Source organism: Fulmarus glacialis, unplaced genomic scaffold (genome assembly GCF_000690835.1).
Source record: "Fulmarus glacialis isolate BGI_N327 unplaced genomic scaffold, ASM69083v1 scaffold22129, whole genome shotgun sequence".
Lineage (NCBI taxonomy): Eukaryota > Metazoa > Chordata > Aves > Procellariiformes > Procellariidae > Fulmarus > Fulmarus glacialis.
Window position 1 is genome coordinate 24,752 of NW_009235481.1, and position 20,170 is coordinate 44,921.

The 20,170-nt window shown below is 39.5% G+C and overlaps 1 protein-coding gene across 1 annotated transcript in view; it reads left to right on the forward strand.

The window, feature by feature from the left end:
- Positions 1-1,000: 1,000 nt before the first annotated feature.
- Positions 1,001-20,170, forward strand: part of TRPM5 (transient receptor potential cation channel, subfamily M, member 5) — a 39,199-nt gene continuing 20,029 nt past the window's right edge. Inside the window, exons 1-11 of the mRNA XM_009586044.1 lie at positions 1,001-1,117; positions 2,089-2,269; positions 3,846-4,012; positions 7,364-7,544; positions 10,011-10,075; positions 11,943-12,134; positions 13,433-13,535; positions 14,259-14,377; positions 14,999-15,349; positions 17,790-17,921; positions 19,048-19,171. Coding sequence (XP_009584339.1) covers positions 1,001-1,117; positions 2,089-2,269; positions 3,846-4,012; positions 7,364-7,544; positions 10,011-10,075; positions 11,943-12,134; positions 13,433-13,535; positions 14,259-14,377; positions 14,999-15,349; positions 17,790-17,921; positions 19,048-19,171 — 1,732 coding nt within the window. The remainder of the gene's footprint in view (positions 1,118-2,088; positions 2,270-3,845; positions 4,013-7,363; positions 7,545-10,010; positions 10,076-11,942; positions 12,135-13,432; positions 13,536-14,258; positions 14,378-14,998; positions 15,350-17,789; positions 17,922-19,047; positions 19,172-20,170) is intronic.

The following is a 20,170-nucleotide window of genomic DNA, read 5'->3' on the forward strand; positions in this document are numbered from 1 at the left end:
AAGATTAATGCAGGGTTGATTACCATTGCTGGCTTACTATCACAGGGATTTTTTAAAGGACTGAATATGTACTTGAATATGCAGATGAAGGCAGAAGGGAGAGAGCTATTTCATTGCTTTTGTTTTGAAAAGAAACAAAATAAGGCATACAAGTTGAAATCTGTATTTTTCAAATCATATCAGTTCCGTCAAACTGGAATGTAGGAAAAGCGAGCAGACCTTTTGAGTGGCTCATGTATTGCAGAAGAACAACTCTTGTTATATGACCTTTGCTCTAGGACAGATTACTCGCCATCATTCCTGTAGTCACGTACAGAGAAAACCACCTGCCTTTTTGAACTGTATGTTCTTATTGAGTACAGCCTGGCCTCAAATACTTTGGCTTATGAATAAATAGCCTATTCCTAAAGGAAACAGAGAGTAAACCTCTCCTAAAGTATCTTCAGACCATTACAATGTCATCACTTAGTTATTTAGTGTCGTGTTGGATAATACAAGTCATAGTAGCATGATGCATAACGACATCAAGAAACTGTGACTCAGACACTCACTGACACAGCTCTACTCTTGCTTGCAATAGTTTGTGGCTGAGGCTCCTCTTTCTCTCTTGTAGAATTAGGATGGCTTTTGGGCTCTGAGACGGCCCACGTAGTGTTGGACAGAGTGCAGGATCTTGCACCTTGCAACTCAGCTTTCTGTCTGCTAAATAAGAATCGAGAGAGCCTTACTCCTTCATGCCTTTTTATAACTTAAGTTACATAGCTTTGGCGTGGAATCTGCTTCCTCCTGTGTATAATGTCCAACATTTGGTACAAACACCTCCAATTTTCGCTGAACCTTAAAAGCATAATAGTAAGAGAGTAAAATATTTGACTAAAAACTCAGCTAGATGTAAATTAATGGATTTTGTGACCTCTCCAGTTTAAACAGCTTCTCATTTTCCCATTTTCTGTCATCTCAGTGAACACCTTGGTCTACTGGTGATCACCTTACAAATTCAATGGAGGAAATGGAAACCAAGCTCTGCAGCAGTGACAAAGAGGAAGCTTTCAAAAGAGAACTACCATACTGCATAGGAGAAATAGACTTCACAGCTTCTGGGAAGAAACGTGGAAAGGTACAGCACTGAGGAGTTTTAACGCTCTAACACTATTGCTGTTCAGCTATTACTTCTTAGCATTAAATGTAGAGACTGTAATAGTGAGGGTCAATGTGCCACAGTGCGAGGCACCACATTGTACCCAAAGTAGGGACCATACCTTCCTGGACATGAATGTGATTTAAAATAAGGCCTACTAATATACAGAAATCAATCACTTGCACTGACATGCTACAAGTACAGTTGATCACTTTTTCCTTTAAAAAAAAAAAAAAAAAAAAAAAACAACAGAAAATCAATCATGTTGCTTCCTTCATTTTGCATCATTTCCCTGTTTTAACCTTTTTCTGCCAAAAATTAATCACTATGGATTTCAACATTCTCAACATACTTCTGAGCCATTTCAAGACTCTCCTTAAAGTTCTCTCTCTCTGTTCTGCTGATATGCAGGGAAGGATGTACATGGATAGACCCACCCCCTCACTAGTCCTTTGCATGCCTTAGCGCTAGAGCAGAAGGAATTCCTAGAATCAGAAATCTGCCTTAAGATTTTGTTTCATCGTAAAGTCTTAAGCACAAAGCCAAAATATATACAGAACAGGAAGAAGCAATAGAGTCATGTAACACGTCCTTGAAAAACAGACATAAAGTCAGGCAAGTATTCCAGCTAGTGCAGAAACAAGAAACGCCTATGAAATTTGTTGGCTTTGCTAATATTGCCATGGAACTGAAGGCAGTTCAAGAGCAATATGTCAGTCTGCAACACGGAATTAACCCATGGAACTGACCCAATTAGTGAGATGACAATTTTACAGAAGCCTGCTAAATTCATCCGAGTATTTAGTTCTCTATCAGGTCTTGCTCAAATAAATTTTTCTTAAATAACCAAGTTGATGACAAATTCCCCTCTGCATTCACCATGAACAATATCTCTACTGTATCCTACTGTCCCATTGTTATTCAGTGTTTTTTTGTTTTGTTTATTGAAGTTTATTAAGGTCCCGAGTACCATCCATCCTGGAATTATATTCGAAGTTATGCTTAACAAATGGAAGCTACCTGCTCCCAATTTGGTTGTCTCTTTAGTAGGGGAAGAAGAAAATTTCCAGATGAAGCCTTGGCTACGGGAAACCTTAAAAAAAGGACTTACAAAGGCAGCTCAAAGCACAGGTTAGTGCTTTAGGCTTTAAAGAAGGAATTTATATTCCTACTGAATTCTCACATCTAGCATCCAGTGATCTTTTAATGTCAATGAGCCTGCTCACATGATTATTTTTGGAAGTTCAAGGCTTTGCTGAATGCAACCTACAACCTGTATTTAAATAGCTTTAAAAGTGAAAGTTATTGTATTAGAAATAGCAAAAATAACTTATTTCAAACCAAATTGTGCTAGGCGACTATTCCTGAAGTGTAAAATTACCTGATATTATTCCCTCAGAGATGACACTAGAAAGATAGCATGAGATGGGACCAAATACATTGTCCCTCTTTGGTGCCATAGCAAAATAATTCTTAAGAGAGCATAGCAATTTGACTTCAACAAGAGTGAATTTAGGTCAAAAATAAGAATTCATGTTTTCTCCATTCTAACTTTTTAGCTACCAGTCAAAATCATGTTACAATAGCTTTTATTTTTTGAAGATTGTTTTCTTCAAATCTGAGAGTTGAACAGACTTTGTTAGTAAAACAACCTATGATTAGATTCAAGTTTAAACAAAAAGACCTTCATAATGTATAACACAAAATAAGTCAGCTCACTTTCTCCCTAGCTGTTCACATGAACGACAAGAGTAGTGAAAAGCATTTAAAAACAAAACCAAAACAAATCAATATCTGGGAACAAGCATGGAAGTGGCTTTCATTTAAGATGACATTTATTTCCCCCCCATAGCTTTATGAAAATACCTGCAAAATGAAGTGAAAATATCTGTAAGCACTTCACAGCAAGCTCTTGGTTTAGTTTCACTGGTCCAGACAAGATTGTAAGAGTTTTGCTTTTTATAATGAAACAGCCCAATACTGAAGTACTTTTTAGTACTTTTGCACCACACATACATTCTCTATCTCCAGCTGCCTTCTATGCTTAAGACTGGACAGCATCAAGATCTCCAGTTCCTTTATATTACATATTTGAAAAAGGTTGGTTAGCTGTTTACCTAGGGTTCTCCAAATTCTTTGTCACCATAACAATACTGCTGTAAATCCTACTCTCCTGAAGAATTCACTCTCCACCACACACAAGAACGAGAGAAAGAGAACACCAGATTAGGCAGGTTATTCCCAAGCTCTTCTGCTACCAGGTGATTGCATGGGACTGTTTAGTCCTCAGTTCAAGCCAACAACTTCCTCCACCCCGTCCTTTTGCTCTTCCTCGTTCAACAATCAGACCTACTTGGTATAGTACTGTTTCTGCTCACATTTAGACAGTAAGTGACTCTAGACTGGACACAGCATTCTCGATGGGCGTATTGACATCAGAGTAAAGATGGCAACGTTGCATCACATGATATGTGAAGCACATTTGCTTGGGCATATAATTTCTTCTTGTTTTCCTTATTAAAGTCTTGCATACTTTGTATGTATTTTAACTCTAAAAGTTACAGTCCATCAAGACCTGTCTACAATTTGTCTATCTAAAAAAAACCCAAACAAACCATAAATCTAGTACTGCAAGTAATGTTACTTGACGCACAAATATGTTGAATTATAAAGAAATTATCTAACTATTTTTAAAAAATAATTTCAGGTGCCTGGATTTTTACCAGTGCTTTACGTGTAGGAATAACAAGACAATTAGTGCAAGCAGTCCGAGATCATGCACTGGCTAGTACTTCATCCAGAGTAAGAGTGATTGCCATAGGAATAACTTCACTCAGAAAAATTCAGCACAGAGAAATTCTGGACAACACAAAGGTATTTTTTGCTTATTCTACTCGTGAGACAGGATTGTTTAGAAGTAACCTGCCCTTTACAAAATTTGGAAGTAGTAGGCAGAATAACGTTGATCTAACTTAAAAACAAAAGTGGGGTTTGAAGTGTGTTTGGGGGGAAAACAGAAATAAAGAGCAGGAAGAGTTGCTAGACCCTAATGATTCTGTGCCCTGCGCACTCACTATACTTGGCAGCAATTCTGCAAATATCCAGCAGGTGACAGCATTAGACATTAGCTCAGCGGCCAGAGTAAGGATGACCGTCAGGGAAAAAACATGCATAATAAGGTACCTTTAATATTTTCTCCCTTGTCCACTTACTGCAGAAGCACTTATTCCAAGCTATTTCATAAATACTGTAAAAAGTATATTTTCTAGTATGGAATGCATGCCATAAATATTTCAAGATCAAGTTTTCTTAAGTAGTCACTGAATTGGTGTCTAATATGCAAAAACTTGCTCAACACACCAGGCCAAAAATGCTAGCCATGCAGGATTTTGTCTAGTTATTGGGAGCTCTAGCGACTTCACAATTCAGGTCAAAGTAATCAAAGTTCTTGGGGGGAAAAAAAAAAAACACCACACACAAATAAAAAACCTCACCCAACAAAACAGTTGCTGAAAATGTCAAGACAAGTTGATGCTGAATTGGCTTGAAGGTGGAGAAAAAAAAATTACGGCATGACCTTCTTGTCACTGTCCTAAGCAGAATATTATAACAATAAAGTAGGTGTGTAATGACAATGAATGACCATTCCTCTGTGCTATGTTACTTTCTTGCAGAAGCTAAGAAACAAATGACAAACTCGCACCTAGTTCTCTCAGCTAGCTAGCAAGTACCAGCTAGCTGCTGGGAGACTGTTGGACCATATCAGCATTTCATTGTCATTGGGCTTCCCCTTTTTCCATCCTTTTTGCCAAGCCAAGGACAGCTACCTGTGTGCTCTACCAGGTGGAACTCTTTAGCTGGAAGACTAACCTATTTGTGTGGCTGAACTGGTCCAGAAGGACCTCAGAGGAAAGGATTCGGTTCATTCAGTTTGTGAATTTTGTTTAGGAAAGTTGCTTTGGCAAATGCAAACGAAGTATTTCACCTCCTTCCCAGGCTAAGCGATCAAAATGCATCTGGATCTTTCCCAACCAGCAGCTACAAAACAAGTGCACTGGTCTTACTGCATTAGATTTTCTCCCCCTTAACTAAAGCCCGAATTCTTTGTTAAGGAATATTTCGTGTAGAGCGTTCCTGACCCTATGACTTCTGGCACTGCTTCCACCCAAAGATGTTCTGGATTTTAGTCAGTAACTTTAAGACAAAGGAACTATAGACAGGGATGTTGATCTAAACCCAGTTCTCTTTATACTTGGCACTAACACAGGCAGCTTGTTGTATAAAATAGAGCTAACAATCCACACTAGCAAGGAGAAAAACAAGCCCTGAAATCAGCGGACCCCTCCCATCTCTTCTGTGTTAATGGTATGCTTTAAACATCACTGAAAGATCACTTCCACATTTTCAGAGAATAAATAGGAAAATCCCCGAGGGCCTTTTCAATTGGTTGTTGTTGCTCTGGGTCCTAATCAAAGGCCAGATCTTTGGCGAGTAGGCTTAATGTTACATGGCAGCAGAATATAGGCACACCCTCTGTCAAAACAAAATTTGAAGGCAAATTAATTGTCTCAAGAAGCTTTCCCCAACAAATGAGACAGAGAGAAGGAGGTAAGAGAAACTTGTGGCACTTGCTGTTTGGAAAGGACATGCAAATTTACTGCCTTTTTTTTGCTGGAATAGCCTCTGATATTGCTACTCTTCCCAGAGCTGCTGACAGGGAAAGAAATCATAGGAACACACCTGATTATAGCCTTTTTCAGCTTGCTTTGAAGGAGATTTCTGTTCTCCAGTTTGACCGTATGCAGCTTCATTTCAGAAAGCCACTTAGGGGCATGCTATGCAGTGTGCTCAACTCTTCTACCCGCAGCGTGAGGGAGCTTGTCCTGTGGGTTACTTAATGTTTTCATGCATTAGTAGTGCTGCTACGAGTTCCTGGGGATACGTTCACTGCCTGTCCACCGTCAGCCTTAGCCTTGGCTGTGGAGAAGAACCTGGATAACCCCCAGGTTGGGCTTCCCCCAGGATTCAACAGGGCACCTGCTCTTCCCAGCAGACACTGCCAAAAGCTGAGATTAAGAAAGGCTCTGCATAAGATCTGGCTCTTAAAAACTAGAACATAAATCTCTCTGCTATACCTTAATGACAACTAGGTTACTTGCATAGTTACTTGCTATGTCTAGAAAGGCTTTAACACCTGTCTGTGCCCACAAAATTAGTGGGAGGAAAATGCAATATACAGGTACTATAGCCAAGCTGACAGTCTGAGTTTTGTTCATCAACTCAAAGGCTGCAGGAGTTGGAAAAGAGGCATGATAGAAGGAAATGCAGATTTTAAACAACTGCTTTAATCTGGCTTACTTGCAACAGGACAGAGATTACAAAGATTAAAAAGAAGAATAACCAGGCATTTACAGCCTGGCTTGTGGCTAGGAATGATATATCAAAGTGGATGTGCAACAGTGGGAAAGAAAGATTTATTAAGGAAGTAAGGGGAGCTTGAAAAAGTGTGTGTATGGAAGACCATATGTAGCACAATCCTTAGAACAAAAGTCTACAACAGGGGTTCTGTTTTACCCAGTGATTTTATGCAAAAATTCATTAATAAATAATTTCAACCCCTCACCCAAAATAAAACATAAGAAGATCGCACTTTCTAAAGTCTGCCTGTCACTCATTCTTTTAGAAATGCAATTTCCAGACTGAGAATAACCATTAAGACCTCATATAACTCTGTCAATTAAATAAAGCTGCATTTAAATTGACATGGACATATAGCAGGCTAACTTATCTACTTGGCTAAACATGGACGAAAAGCCACTGAAATGAATAGATTTGCCCCTGTTTATACCAGCTGAGACTTTAGCTCTCCAAGAATTACAGCTCCATCCATAATTATTGGGTCTCGTGGCCCCTTTCCATTTGTCCAACAAACATTTCCAAAACCTCTGAATGAATGCCTACATTCCAGAGATGATGACTAACGTCACTATATTTTGCAGAGCCCAAGAGGGAAACTTCAGGGACTTCAGCTTTCAGTCCTGTCAAATCTGGCACCTTTCAGAAGGAATACAGCATCCTTCTCTACCCTTTTCAAAGAGTCTATTCAAGTGTCTCAAAGGTGGTGTGCTATGTCATGGCACAGACAACACAAAAATGGAGATGAAGCACATAAAAACATGGACTGTGTTTTGTAGAGAACACTAACATCTCTCCTCCTCTCTCTAGAATGAAAGTCTTGTACGCTACCAATCAGATGATAATATCCAAGGCCCACTGTATTCCCTGGACCACAACCATTCCCATTTTATTTTTGTGGATCACGTAACACCAGATGAGCCAGATGGAACCACTAAGCTACGTCTCACCTTGGAAAAGCATATTTCAGAACAGCGTACTGGATATGGTGGTAAATAGACTATATAAGCACGCTAACTTCAATAATACTGATATTACAGTGATACTTGCGGGCCCCTGGCCTCACCAAAGGCAAGCCCAATTCTCAAACTGGACAATCATCTACATAGGCAAGATAAAGTAAACACATTTGTCATGATGTAAGAGGCAGAACTAAGGTAACTTCTGAAGTTGAAAAAGCTGCTCTTTGAACCAAATACCCTGAGCTTTATTGCATCTCCTTAAACATAGCTCAAAGCTGACCTTCAAAGCATAGTTCAAATTGCCTTAAAACACAACAGATGGAAAATAAATTCAGCTTTAAGTGCCTTAACCAGTGGGTCTAAGAGGTGGATGTTCATTGTTGTATACTTTTATCCCCTCTCGCACACAGGGTCTTGAATTGCTCCCACACTGGAAGAAAAGACTTGTTCCAAAGCCCTCTGAAATATTTTAAGCCATATTTATTTCAGGATAAAATCTTATCCTGGGTAAACAACATAGCATCTAATGGCCATCTAAATCTATGTGACCTTTGTTTATAATGAGAACTGAGTATTGGGCAGCCCTCCTACTGCTATTTGCGGAAAAAATTCAGTTGTAGTGCTAATAAAGTTACTTTTACCTTTCCTTTGCTTCTGTAATACCTGCAGTGCTAGCACAGCTGAAACAGGAGGGAGAGCTCACTTATTCGCACTTGTACGCATCAATGTAATATTCAATTACATAGCCCATAGTATGGTTGCACAGATGTACCTGACAGCATGAACGCACCCGAAGAATGCTTATCTGGTGACTCAGATAGGAAAGACCACAGGTGGACTGTAATGGTAGGCTGAGGTTGCAGTGCTGAGAATTAGAAAGTAGCCTCTTTCTGCTTGCAAACCAAATCTGATTGAACAAATCTCAGTGGAACAATTTTCTGTCAAAAAATGCGGATTCATTTGACAAATATTTCACTGGAACATACTGAATTCAGTGATATCTTCTATAAACAAAACCAATGTCGTTCATTTAAGCTCATTTATATTCAAGCTGAGCAAAGCTATGTGACTTTACTGAAGTAGAACATTTTAATAAGGTCATGCAGAATTTCCCTATTTTAAAAAATACCTAGAAGTCATTCAGAGGAAGTTTTTGATATGCTGAATACTCTTTACGGTTAAGGACTTCCCACCTTCCCAGCATAAAATCAGAATCCTCCCCCTCGTCCCCCCCACACCCCTCCTCCGGCTAAATTTTATCTAAATCTATGGTAAATGAAGAATATTTGAAGCCATAAACATATCTTGAGAAACCTGTAGTCACAGAGGTCACTCTTCAAACTAGAACATCACCTTATAGAGGTATGGCAATGCTATGCTGTTCACTAAAACAAATGAAGTTACTTGTCAATCACGTCCTGGCTGCAGCTCAGTTCTACCTTATCTCTGTAGTCATCCCACAACAGATCCAACAAGTAGTAAGTGGCAATCTGTACACTGCTCTGGGAGACCTACAAAGGGAAACATCAAAAAATTGTTTGAACCAAATGCCTTTATCTTCCAACTGAAAGAGGCATTCATCTCATGATGCCACTGTTTTGACTGAGCTCTTTTAGGCCAATCTATAGTCACCTTTGGATTACAGCATTTACAGTATAAACCATCTAGAAATAAGTGGGCCCCTGAGGGAGGATGGCTAAGGATAGGGATGCCTATTGTTTCTTCCCCTGCTGCCGTGACATGTTAAATATTTCATTAGCATTTCTTCTAAATGTATAAGTTTATGTTATTAATAATCACCACATTAGACTGTGCTGAATGAAATTTTAAGATGTTAAGAGTAATAAAGAGTATATGGCTCCTATCAACTCAGATCTGACTCTTCTCACCCTCGCTGGTCTACATAGTCAGCCTCTTCATAGTCTTAAATCCTCCTTTTATCAGGCTTTTCTCCCAGATTCCACTACACCTTCCTGCACATGCTAAGCACATGCATAATACCTGGGACAAACTGACAGCTTGTCACTTCTAACTGTATCTTAGTATAAATAATGGTAGCTGCCTCTCTGAAAACCTAACAATTTTGTCTTGCACCCTAATGCAGCTCCATTACTCCACTATCTGATCACTTTGCACTAAATAAATAACTTTAAAAGTCAACAGTGCTATGACATACAGAAGTGCCAATATCCATATTTTGCAGCTGAGGTGTACTAAGGTGAGAACAGACTGGACTGCTTGCCAGGGATCACGCAAGACGTCCGAGCCAAAGGTGCCTTTGTCCTGAATCTTAGACTAGGACTCTATCTGCTAGGTCATAGTGTTATTCTCTTCCTCTGCCACTCGCTTCTGCAATTGCCTGCCTTCTCCAGGCTCACGTCCTGGTAGGTACCAAAACAGCACATAACAGGAGAAGTATTTTGAAGGGGTCGGCAAGAACACAATAGTTTTGTGAAAGCTGTTACTTTTTGAAAATTAAATCATCTATTTCACAGGAACGGGTAGCATTGAGATCCCTGTGCTTTGCTTACTGATAAATGGAGGACCAGGCACACTTGAGGTAAGAAGCTGTTGGCAACTTTAGAAAAATAAATTAAGTAATGCTAAGTAATTAATGGAAAATTTGGTTGGATGACAAATACATGTATTGACATTTTACCTAAAGTCAAAATTCGTATCTACACACCATTAAGAAATGAATTCTGTTAATATTAAATTTGCCAGTATTTGTTTGGGAAAAATATTTCCTTTTGAATAGGCACCAGCTGATCACTAAAGCTTCCATTGCCAGCTCGTACAGTGGGAAGAAGGAATCCAAAACCAAAACAAACCCACAGAAGCCAGCTCCAAATCTAGCAAAACAGAAATACTGTGCTATTACTCAAGATCACATACGAAAAAAGATTAATCATTCAGTGCTGTCCAGCAACAGTGAGACAACTGTCTCTGTCACAGAGCTCAGAGGAAGTACAAGACCAGGTTTGCTAGATATGACATTTAAAACTATAGTGTCCTAGCTCCACTGAGCAAAAATACTGTAGGACAGAAGACTGGAGAGTTGTCTGCTAACAATCCCGTATCTGCTTCAGCAAAGGATCAGTTTTAACTTTTTCCTGAGTAGTTCTACAACTTAAAGAACCTGTTAACTAGGAGATACTCTTTGATTTCTATTTTACTTCTACTGATAGTTTATTTTGCTACTTTGTAGCAGCCTGTATGTCCACATGGAACTTTTTTAATAATACTCTCAAATGAAAAGGAATACTCTACAGTATCTTTAGAGAGACATTTAACCATAATTTAAAATTTCCAAGTGTTGAGACTCTGCCACACAAACTGGTAACCTTTTTCGGAATGACGACTCATTTCTGGTGACGTTTCAGTTTCCAGACCCTGTATCTTGTCATATCTTTGTCAGCTGGACTAAAATACACACTGGTATTCGAAATCTCGCTGTTTAAACTAGGATTATGTCAACTCTTGAGCTTTCCTTCTAGAGGCTAAATATGGCAGCATTTTCTATATCTTGGGTGTTGAAAAATCACATAGCACAACCTATAAATCCTCTTTTCAAAGTTTGAAAGAATAAGTGACTTGGAGACCAAAGGTGACTGGCTGGAGCTGCCCTAAGTTTACATGTGCTGAGAATGGATAACAGATTGTGCTTTTTTAGAATATCAACTTCTTAAATACAAATTGGATAATACACACCAAGGACTACAACAGTTGTTAAAAAAAAAATACTAAACTAAAAATAAAAACCCAAACACTACGCAACAAGCGAATCAATAGTTGGATTCTTAGAATCTCATTAGCTTCTTGCACAACTCCAGAGTAAGAAGTAGGTTGGCAGCAAATAGTCATTGTTGCAATTATGATGGTCTCTGCTTTCCTCTCTCAACAACCTGCCTGACTCATTGTAATTGCACAAGTAATAGAATTATCAGCATTTAACTCTTGTAGTTGCTATGCTCTAGTGTTTTTTTCCTGTAGCCCCATGTTGTATTCCCACAGGCAAATTCCTGATTTTCAGAACATATTGCCAGGTTTAGCAGCCAGAACAGCCTGCTGAGAATTTCTGTATAGTGCTCCTCTTGCACTGGACTATGCTGAAACACAGACTGGGGAGGGTGGGAGGGGGAAGGGTGTGTGGAGGGGAAGTCAGGGACAAAGAAGTTTTATGCACTGTTTGTCCAAATCTGGTTGCTTAGCTACTCATAGATGTGTCATGAAAAGTAGTCAGAGGCCTATACGTGGACGACCTGCTACAGAATCAGAAAAATCCTAATAGCTTAGAGGAGTCTGGACTGACTCCATAGTGAATCTGGTTTAGGTACACATTTATTCCTAGTTTGCAAGAAATCCTTCTTTTGAATAACACTTTCTTTCCATATATGAATTCTAAAAATGTACTTTTTAAACTACAGAGAATTTGCAGCGGTTTGGAAAATTCTGCTCCCTGGCTTATCTTAGCAGGGTCTGGAGGTACAGCTGACATCTTAGCTGCATTCATGAATGACCTGCAGCTTGTCACACCAGAAGCTGTTGAAAAGCAATTTAAGGAGAAATTTCCTGCAGAAAGCTTCTTGTGGAAGGACGTTCTCCAATGGACAGCAACAGTGAGCTCATATGTTTCATAATTACATGCATCATGTTCACAAGCTCTCTCCTACCATTTCTAGCTTCAGTAGTCCATTCAGTACAGGTTTGAAGAAGCTACACGGAAGTTTTGGGTACTCCAGTGCTCTGACACTGGTGTCATAGAATACCTCTCTAACACTGAAATCAAGTGCTCAGTTGATCATACAAACTACTTTGTCCTAGTGATTCAGCTGAACACTTACAGCTCTGTCCTTCCTCAATTATTTCCTCAAGTAACAGCCAGCACCCAGGAACCACACAGTCCTTCTGGAGGACATGAAGCATTATTTATACTCCACAGCTGTGGAGCTTGTGCAGCTGTGACAGAAGAGACCTAATTCATGATCTACAGCTGTTAAATGGAAACCTAATTGTGGATAAGCATGAATAAATTAAAAAGAATGAAAGGCATTTAGAAATTATCATATCTATTGTCAGTTATGTGTGTTCTTAAAGACAAAACAGATTCACAGATTTTCCTTACTTTTTGTCTTGAGGCACACTTGACAGTCTTAAACAACCATGCGTAAGTGTTTAAGAAACAAAAAACCACTTTGAGACTGTCTTTATGTGAAGATTGAAGAACACTGTGTGCCTCTGAGATAACCAAGTCCACTCGACCTGACCCACTACTTACTCTTTGCAGTCCCTGCCATAATCCTTAGCTTTAAAAGTTCCACATATTAATTCCATTAGCAAGAACTTTGCCAGATCACTATCACAAGGGGATGGAAGGGCATCTAGAAGCAATATTGCCAGATGCTCACAAAGTCTTGGTGCAGCTGCACTGTGAGAAAAAACCCTCAATAAATAGAAAAGCAGAAGAAGAGAGTACTGTATATATCAATATTTGATGACTTTTACTCAAAGATGATTATGCTTTTAAATAAACAACTCTGAGAGCAAAACTTAAATGTCAAAGCAGGAAAAGGTAAAACAAAACCAGTGATATGCTGGCCACAGCATGACTGAGTCAAATAAGAATGTGAGTTAAGGAAGGATCTTTTAATTAAAGCACTGCTCTGGCTCTCAGGACATCCAAGTTCTGTTCCTCCTACCCTGCTAGGTGATTTTGGAAAAGTAACTCCCTCCTTGCCTTAGGACTTATTTATATATGGGAAACTAATAATGTTTGTCTTCTTGCCAAACTTCAACATTACAATTAGAACATAAGTTTTTGGGAAATACTGTATGGGTGATCTCCACTGGGCTCTTAGGCATTAATATATAGCAGTAGGACAATGCGTAAAATGATTTTTGTTTCAACTCCCAATAGATTCAGAATATTATTTCACACGAACATCTTCTAACTCTGCACAGCTTTGAGCAAGATGGTTCAGAAGAACTAGACACAGTCATTTTAAAAGCTTTAGTAAAAGGTAAGAACAATAAACACGGCACGGTGTAATACTTGTCTTATTTGATGACTTCTATGTCATAAATGTATTTCATTCTTGTCCACAGCAAGTTCAGTTGGCTGTTGGGTCAGATTTCATTTCTGATGCAGAGTTCTTCCATTTGCTTATTGACAAATTAACTGTGGCAGTTACCATAGCTCTTGTAACCTTGCTTTAAACTAGTGTTTGCTCCTTAATCTCATGATATGGTATAGTACTATTTCACTATTTGCTTCTCTTAGTAGTAGAGGTTACAGAAGAACTGAAATATACTGGAGCAGTTCAATTACAATTACAAGCCATTTAAATAAATAAATCCACAAGTAGACCTGAACTGCCTTGGTTCCAGAAACAATCCATTACTCCTATAAGAAATCTTCACTGTATCTTCTGAAAGAAGACATTACTTGCTCTGCCACCCATTTCATTTTGTGTTAACTTAATTGTTTCCCTCTTAAAATCCTACAGACATTTAAACTTAATGTTTTAATAGAGAATTCAGCTAGCAAAAAATAATATTTTTTAGTATTAATATTTCTTAAGTTAGGGGAAAAAAATGCTATGAAGGGTTCCTGGTTAAGCAACCCACAGATCTGTGACAGCTGAAGGAGAACTTGTGTTGCTAATCAACTTACCAATACTATATTTAATTAAACATAACAAGTGTGAAATATTGAGTTTATCTGCATTTTCTATTTTTGCCAGCCTGTAAAAGTCACAGTCAAGAGGCTCAGGAATATCTGGATGAACTGAAGCTGGCAGTGGCCTGGAATAGAGTGGACATAGCTAAAAGTGAAATATTCAATGGTGACGTGGAGTGGAAGGTACCGGGTTTTATTGCCTTAGAGGACAATTGGTGTGTAATCCAATGTGTACAGGACACTGAAACATCCTGATAGAAGGCTTTTTGACACTACCTGCATTCTCCACTAAGAGATTGGGCAGTGGTAGTATGCTTCCTTAGGCTGTTTGTCTTTCTGGTCCCCTATATGATAATGGCTGAAGGTAGAAGAATAATTCAGCGGTCACAGTCTCTTTCTTGAGCTCTTTAGGGGCAAGAATGTTTCCCCCCACTTCTGTACAGACCTTTAAAGCAAGCAAACCTGAGCTTACAAAGCAAAAGAAGCATGCAGATATTACTGTTAGAAGATGGTAGGAAGAACGTAATTGTTTCCAACTGCAGTATAAATACCCAGTGCAGTGCATACCTAACATAACCACAACTCCTACAGCATGCTATTTGTGTTGATGTTTTAACATTAATGCTTATACACACATTTTGTCACACAGAAATGAAGAGAGTTATACCTCTCTTTCTCATTGTACCTGCTGCTGACCTGGTGGAAGACAAACTGTGCATGTCCTCATGTTAAATCTTACCTCCCTCCTCATCCATCCATGATTACCCCCAAAAACTTCTTTTTTTTTTTCCTTCATCAATCTAGTCCTGTGACCTGGAGGAAGTGATGATGGATGCTCTGGTCAATGACAAACCAGAATTCGTAAAATTATTTATTGACAATGGGGCTAACATATCCGAATTCCTGACGTATAGTCGTCTGCAGAGACTCTACTGTTCCATTTCTCAGAAATGTCTTCTCTATGAACTTCTACTGAAGAAACATGAAGAAAGCAAGCTGACCTTGGCAGGGCTCACTGGTCAACAACATAAGGAGCAGAAGGAGACCTGCCCACTCTTCACTCTCAGTGAGGTCTCTAGAGTGCTCAAGGATTTTCTCCATGATGCATGCAAAGGTTTCTATCAAGACCTCAGACATGGAAGCAAGAAAAAATCTGTGAGTTACGACTTTTCATCATAGTCCCACTCCCTTCCAATTTAGAATTTGAAAAATTTTAACTAGGTCTAGCCTTTGAGGGTGGGGCAGGGAAGGAAAAGGAAGATGAGAAAAACAGTCACTTCAGTTTCTCATTCCTTTTTTCAGCTCATTATTATTACAGCTAAAATGGTTTGATCTTTTTAATTTCAAAATTAAACAGGAAAAGAATGGAACTCCTAAGATAGACGGGTTGCAATTCCTCTTTCTCCCCCTCTGCATGTGGAGTTTTATGCAAGGTTTTACTGTACCTTGAACTAGTGCCAAGGTATGGCTTCTGTCTCAGAATCTGCAGAGGCCCGTGTATCTCACACTCTTCTAGCGCAACTTCCACAGACCATTCCTCATTCTAGCACCTTGCTCATGGAGAATAGTTTGTTGATCTTATTAGCCTCACATGCATAAGAACAAATTCAATGAAAGATATATGGGGAATATGAAGAGATAGATTTACGTTTACTAAGGAGTAATTAGACATAAAAATAGCAGTCTGCATTTCTCATACAGAACTTCAAACAGAAGTCCTTGAAACACAATATTTTCTGTGAGAAAGACAAAGAAGGCAATGGCCATTTTCAATCACAGGTCTGAAAATGGTAATCTTTGTACGAAAAACTATTCCCAGATTTACACTGGGTAGGAGTAGAGTGGATATTCAATAATGTGCAGTACATGATATTTGCCTTTAGATCATTATAGTCTTGTTACTGAGTGACATGACACACAGCAAGAAATAAGAACAATTGTGTGAAGTGGCCCTGGCAAGCACTCTGGCCAACACATGACAAGGGTAAGGTGATGGGTACAACTGTGGAATGTCTATACTGCACTGTCCACAATTGTGCAATAGATATATCGTCATTTTTGCATTTTTACAGTGTATTTAACATTGAAACTCGTAAGTACCAAAGTTCTTGCAAAAGCATTGGAAATAAGTTTGGACACATGATTTCAAAACAGAGAGGTATAGAGAAATTTCATCAAAATCAGAGTTTTAGACAAACAAAACAATTAAACCTTTTGATATTTGCCAAGTTCTAGTTTCATCTTAAAACTGTTTAAACTAAAACGTAAATTAAAAAAAAAAAACTCACTCGAGCTTCAATCGCTTTTGCTTTGATAAAACCTAGCTAAATTAATTAGTAGTATGAAAAGCTAAGTTTGAATCTAGTCAGGATTTCTTTGTTCACAAGGACAGACAATTTGGGGCAGTATCTTTGAAGTCATTCAGCAGACTCCAGACTTAAAAATTTTACAGAAATAAAAATTTGCCCCCGAAATCTCACTTACCTTTGTCGGATTTGGCTGTGAGTGAGCTAAAGCCAAGTGCTGTAAATAAGGCCCAATTCAGATACCAGATCATGCTGCCTATTAGCTTTTTTCTTTTAAAAGCTTCTTCCCACGGCTTCCCATTATCATTGGAAACAGAAAGAGCATCACTGTACTGGGATATCAGTGTCACTGCTGCTAAATTGTGTGTCTTATTTGAAGTTGGGAACTAGTGGTTACAAAGACTGATGAGACTTTTGGGATATCTTTGTCTCCTGCAAGGTTTTCAATGCAATTCCGTTGATTAAATAGCTCACTACACACTGAACAAAAAAAAAAAAAACAAAACACCGACCCCTCCAAAAAATGCCATGAAAATAAATTTCCACAGAATCCCATAGTTGAAGTGGTTAAAAAAAAATATATATCCTCACAAAATCTTGTTTTATTAAAAAAAAAAAAAATCCACTCTGGCTGCTTATGATTAACACAATAGATATAAAGGCAGATTTTAAATACACTTAAAACTCAGAAATTGACCTAAGTTGCCATACTTCCTGTGGAGAGTTTTTTATCAAATGCTAAAGGAATAAGCAGTGTTCTACTTAAAATACTGCCTGCATGAGGGAGAGGTTTCTCAAAGGAAAGACTAAAAGGTCTACTCTAATTGACATATTCTATTCTTGTTCCTGTTCGGGGCCTTGGCGAGATATATTTCTGTTGAAATAAAATGCCTTTTGTTCCCTTTTCTCTGAAGCCATGTCCTCTGTGGCAGTTGAGCAGAACCCAATATAACTGAAGGCAAGCTCAGATTAGTTAATCACAGGTTTGTCTTGTATGATATTACACACCAGCAGTGAAACCCTGGCCTTAATAAAGTCAGTGAGAGCTTTACCATTGACTTCAATGGAGTCACGGTTTCATCCAGGACGTTCTCACACATATTGAGTTATATCGGGGACACAAGGGTCCTTTGATTCAGTGTAGAATAAACTAATTACCTCTCAGTCCTACAGAAAAGAAAAATCAAAAGAATATGAAGTAGCTGGCAAGGCCAAAACCAGCTTAGATCATGTCATTTGCATGGAATGAGACTGCAAAGCAGGTTTTAATTTCTACAACTATATTTCAGGATAAAATGAATACAAAGCGATTACCTGGGCCCTTGGATATGAACCAGAAAAGTGAAAATCCTTGGAGGGATTTGTTTGTATGGGCAGTACTTCAAAACCGGCACAAGATGGCAAACTATTTCTGGGCTATGGTAAGCTTTGAGCTGTAGGTGCTTCAGGTGAAATATTGGCATGTTTCAAGTATATGAGATGTTCTTTGCTCAGCCTTGCAGCTCAGATGACAGATAGGTTTGTTTCTAAAATGTGGCAGTTATAGGGCCTTTCATCGCTGAGTGGCTCATGCCAGCAGGGGCCAGGGGACAGAGCAGGAGCAGGTGTAAATCAGCACAGCCTGAAACACTGCTGATGAAGTTCAGCTCGGAGTTGGCCCTCCTCTTCCTTGCTGCGGACCACTCTCAGTCTCAGGTTTTATTCCTTCTACAATGGGTCAATTGTTTGGGTTCTAGCATGATCGAGAGGGAAGATGGTGCAATCGAGCATCTTTAGCTTACGTGCTGTATGCGTAAGGAACAACAGCATTACACTCTCAAACGCTGAGCTTCACGCTGGCATAATTGGCTCCTGTTTTACAATCCTCCACAACCGAGGCCCTGTCTTGTGCATCTGGAGTGCAATGCCATAGCTTCCCTCCCCCCAGAGAGCCAGACGCAGCTATCGGGCTCCATCCCTGAGCTTCCAGACGGCTGCATCTGGCACGGGGGGAGTCACGGGGAGGGACAAACTGCAGCACAGCTCTTCACCCAGTGAGCGTGTGCATGCAGACACATCTGCACCTTGCAGGGCCTTATGTTTGTGGAGCCCTATTACCAGAAGGCACGTTTCTCTGCTGTGTGACACTGTTGTGCCTCTGCCAGCTGTGCTCCCTCCTTTCCCATACGTCCTTGTACAGGGTCTCAGCACAGCCTCGTTCGAGGTATCTTGGCACTGTGAGACTGTTTTGCTCTATTTCCATAATGCATTCTTCTCCTTTCAGTCTTTGACTGCTACCCCAGACTCTAAGGTCAATTAAACCCAGAAGTCTCCAGCCTTATAAGGCACAAGAACTACCAATATGTAGTTTTCAGTTATCAAATATCACCCAAACTGTCATTTCGGTCAACATTTTGGACTTTCAAGTCTGTATTTGAGGGAAGATTCTTCAAAGGGGAATGCATGAAATCTTTGTTTGTTTGTTAGATGTGTTCCTTAGTGAAGTCTCCCCAGTTCAGAAATGCTGCCCAGTGTATGATAACAGCAGCACCCCTTTCAATTCTACAGGGTCAGGAAGGTGTAGCTTCAGCTCTGGCAGCCTGCAAGATCCTTAAAGAGATGTCCCGCCTAGAGACGGAGACCGAAGCAGCACGTATAATGAAAGAGGCCAAGTATGAGCAGCTCGCTGTTGGTAAGTAACGGCACCTTTTTAACAGCATCAGAAATTTAAGAAGTAACTGCCATTGGAAGGCAAGCAAGTGAAAAAAGTGCTGTTTCAGTTGTAAAAGGTCAACTGTCATGAATAATTTAACAGCCTTGCAGCACAGGCAGTCCCAAACATTCAAATACCACAGAAGGAGGACTTAAAAACCAACCTTTTTTGAAAAATCAGTGTTCCAAGACTGGCCCCTGGGATGCGTGGAAGAAATTACTCTCCTGCTGCATGTTGGTATTTTAAGTGTCTGATCTTAGTACAAGGTGTGTTACAGTGATGGGCAAGATAGAGTAACCAAAACACTTCCAGGCTTACAGCAGCCTGGTTTTCCTGCAATATCAAGCTTGCTCCATAAGGGCCACTAGAGCAACAAGTTTTAAGGTTTGTCTTTGCTGCTAAAAATAATTCGAGATTACCTCACCCAGAAGAGGGCTAACGGCACTGCAAAACTGCAGTGAGGCACAGACTGGTTTCACAGCGCACAAGCCGCCCCTCCCTACAGCAGTAAATATTCAGGCATCTGCAATGCCGGAATGCCAAGCCCTCTCCCCTTTGCCTGGTTTAAAAACAGATGTTTGCACACAAACTTCTCTGCTGATCTGACTTCAATCTAATCCGTACCTGAAGGTAGCACTGCTGTGAACAGAGGGCTTTAAAGTACACCGCATGTGGAAACGCAGAGGCTCTTTCTCTCCCCTTAGAGCTAGTACCTTAAGCAGCTGAAGGCTCATGCAGATATTGCTACATTATTTACACACAGATCACATTCTCCCCTCTTCTCACAGGGCCATTATTATTTACAAAAAATAAAAGTCAGGTTCTCATATAATCACAGAGCTCAAGTAATTTAGCCATGGAATTACAGATCTAATCCAATACGCAGAAGTCTGCTCCTTGGCTTTGGTAAGTATTAGATCAGATCGTCAATTTTTAATTTCTTGCCCAGATAACACTGTCAATATAAAGTAGAGCGAA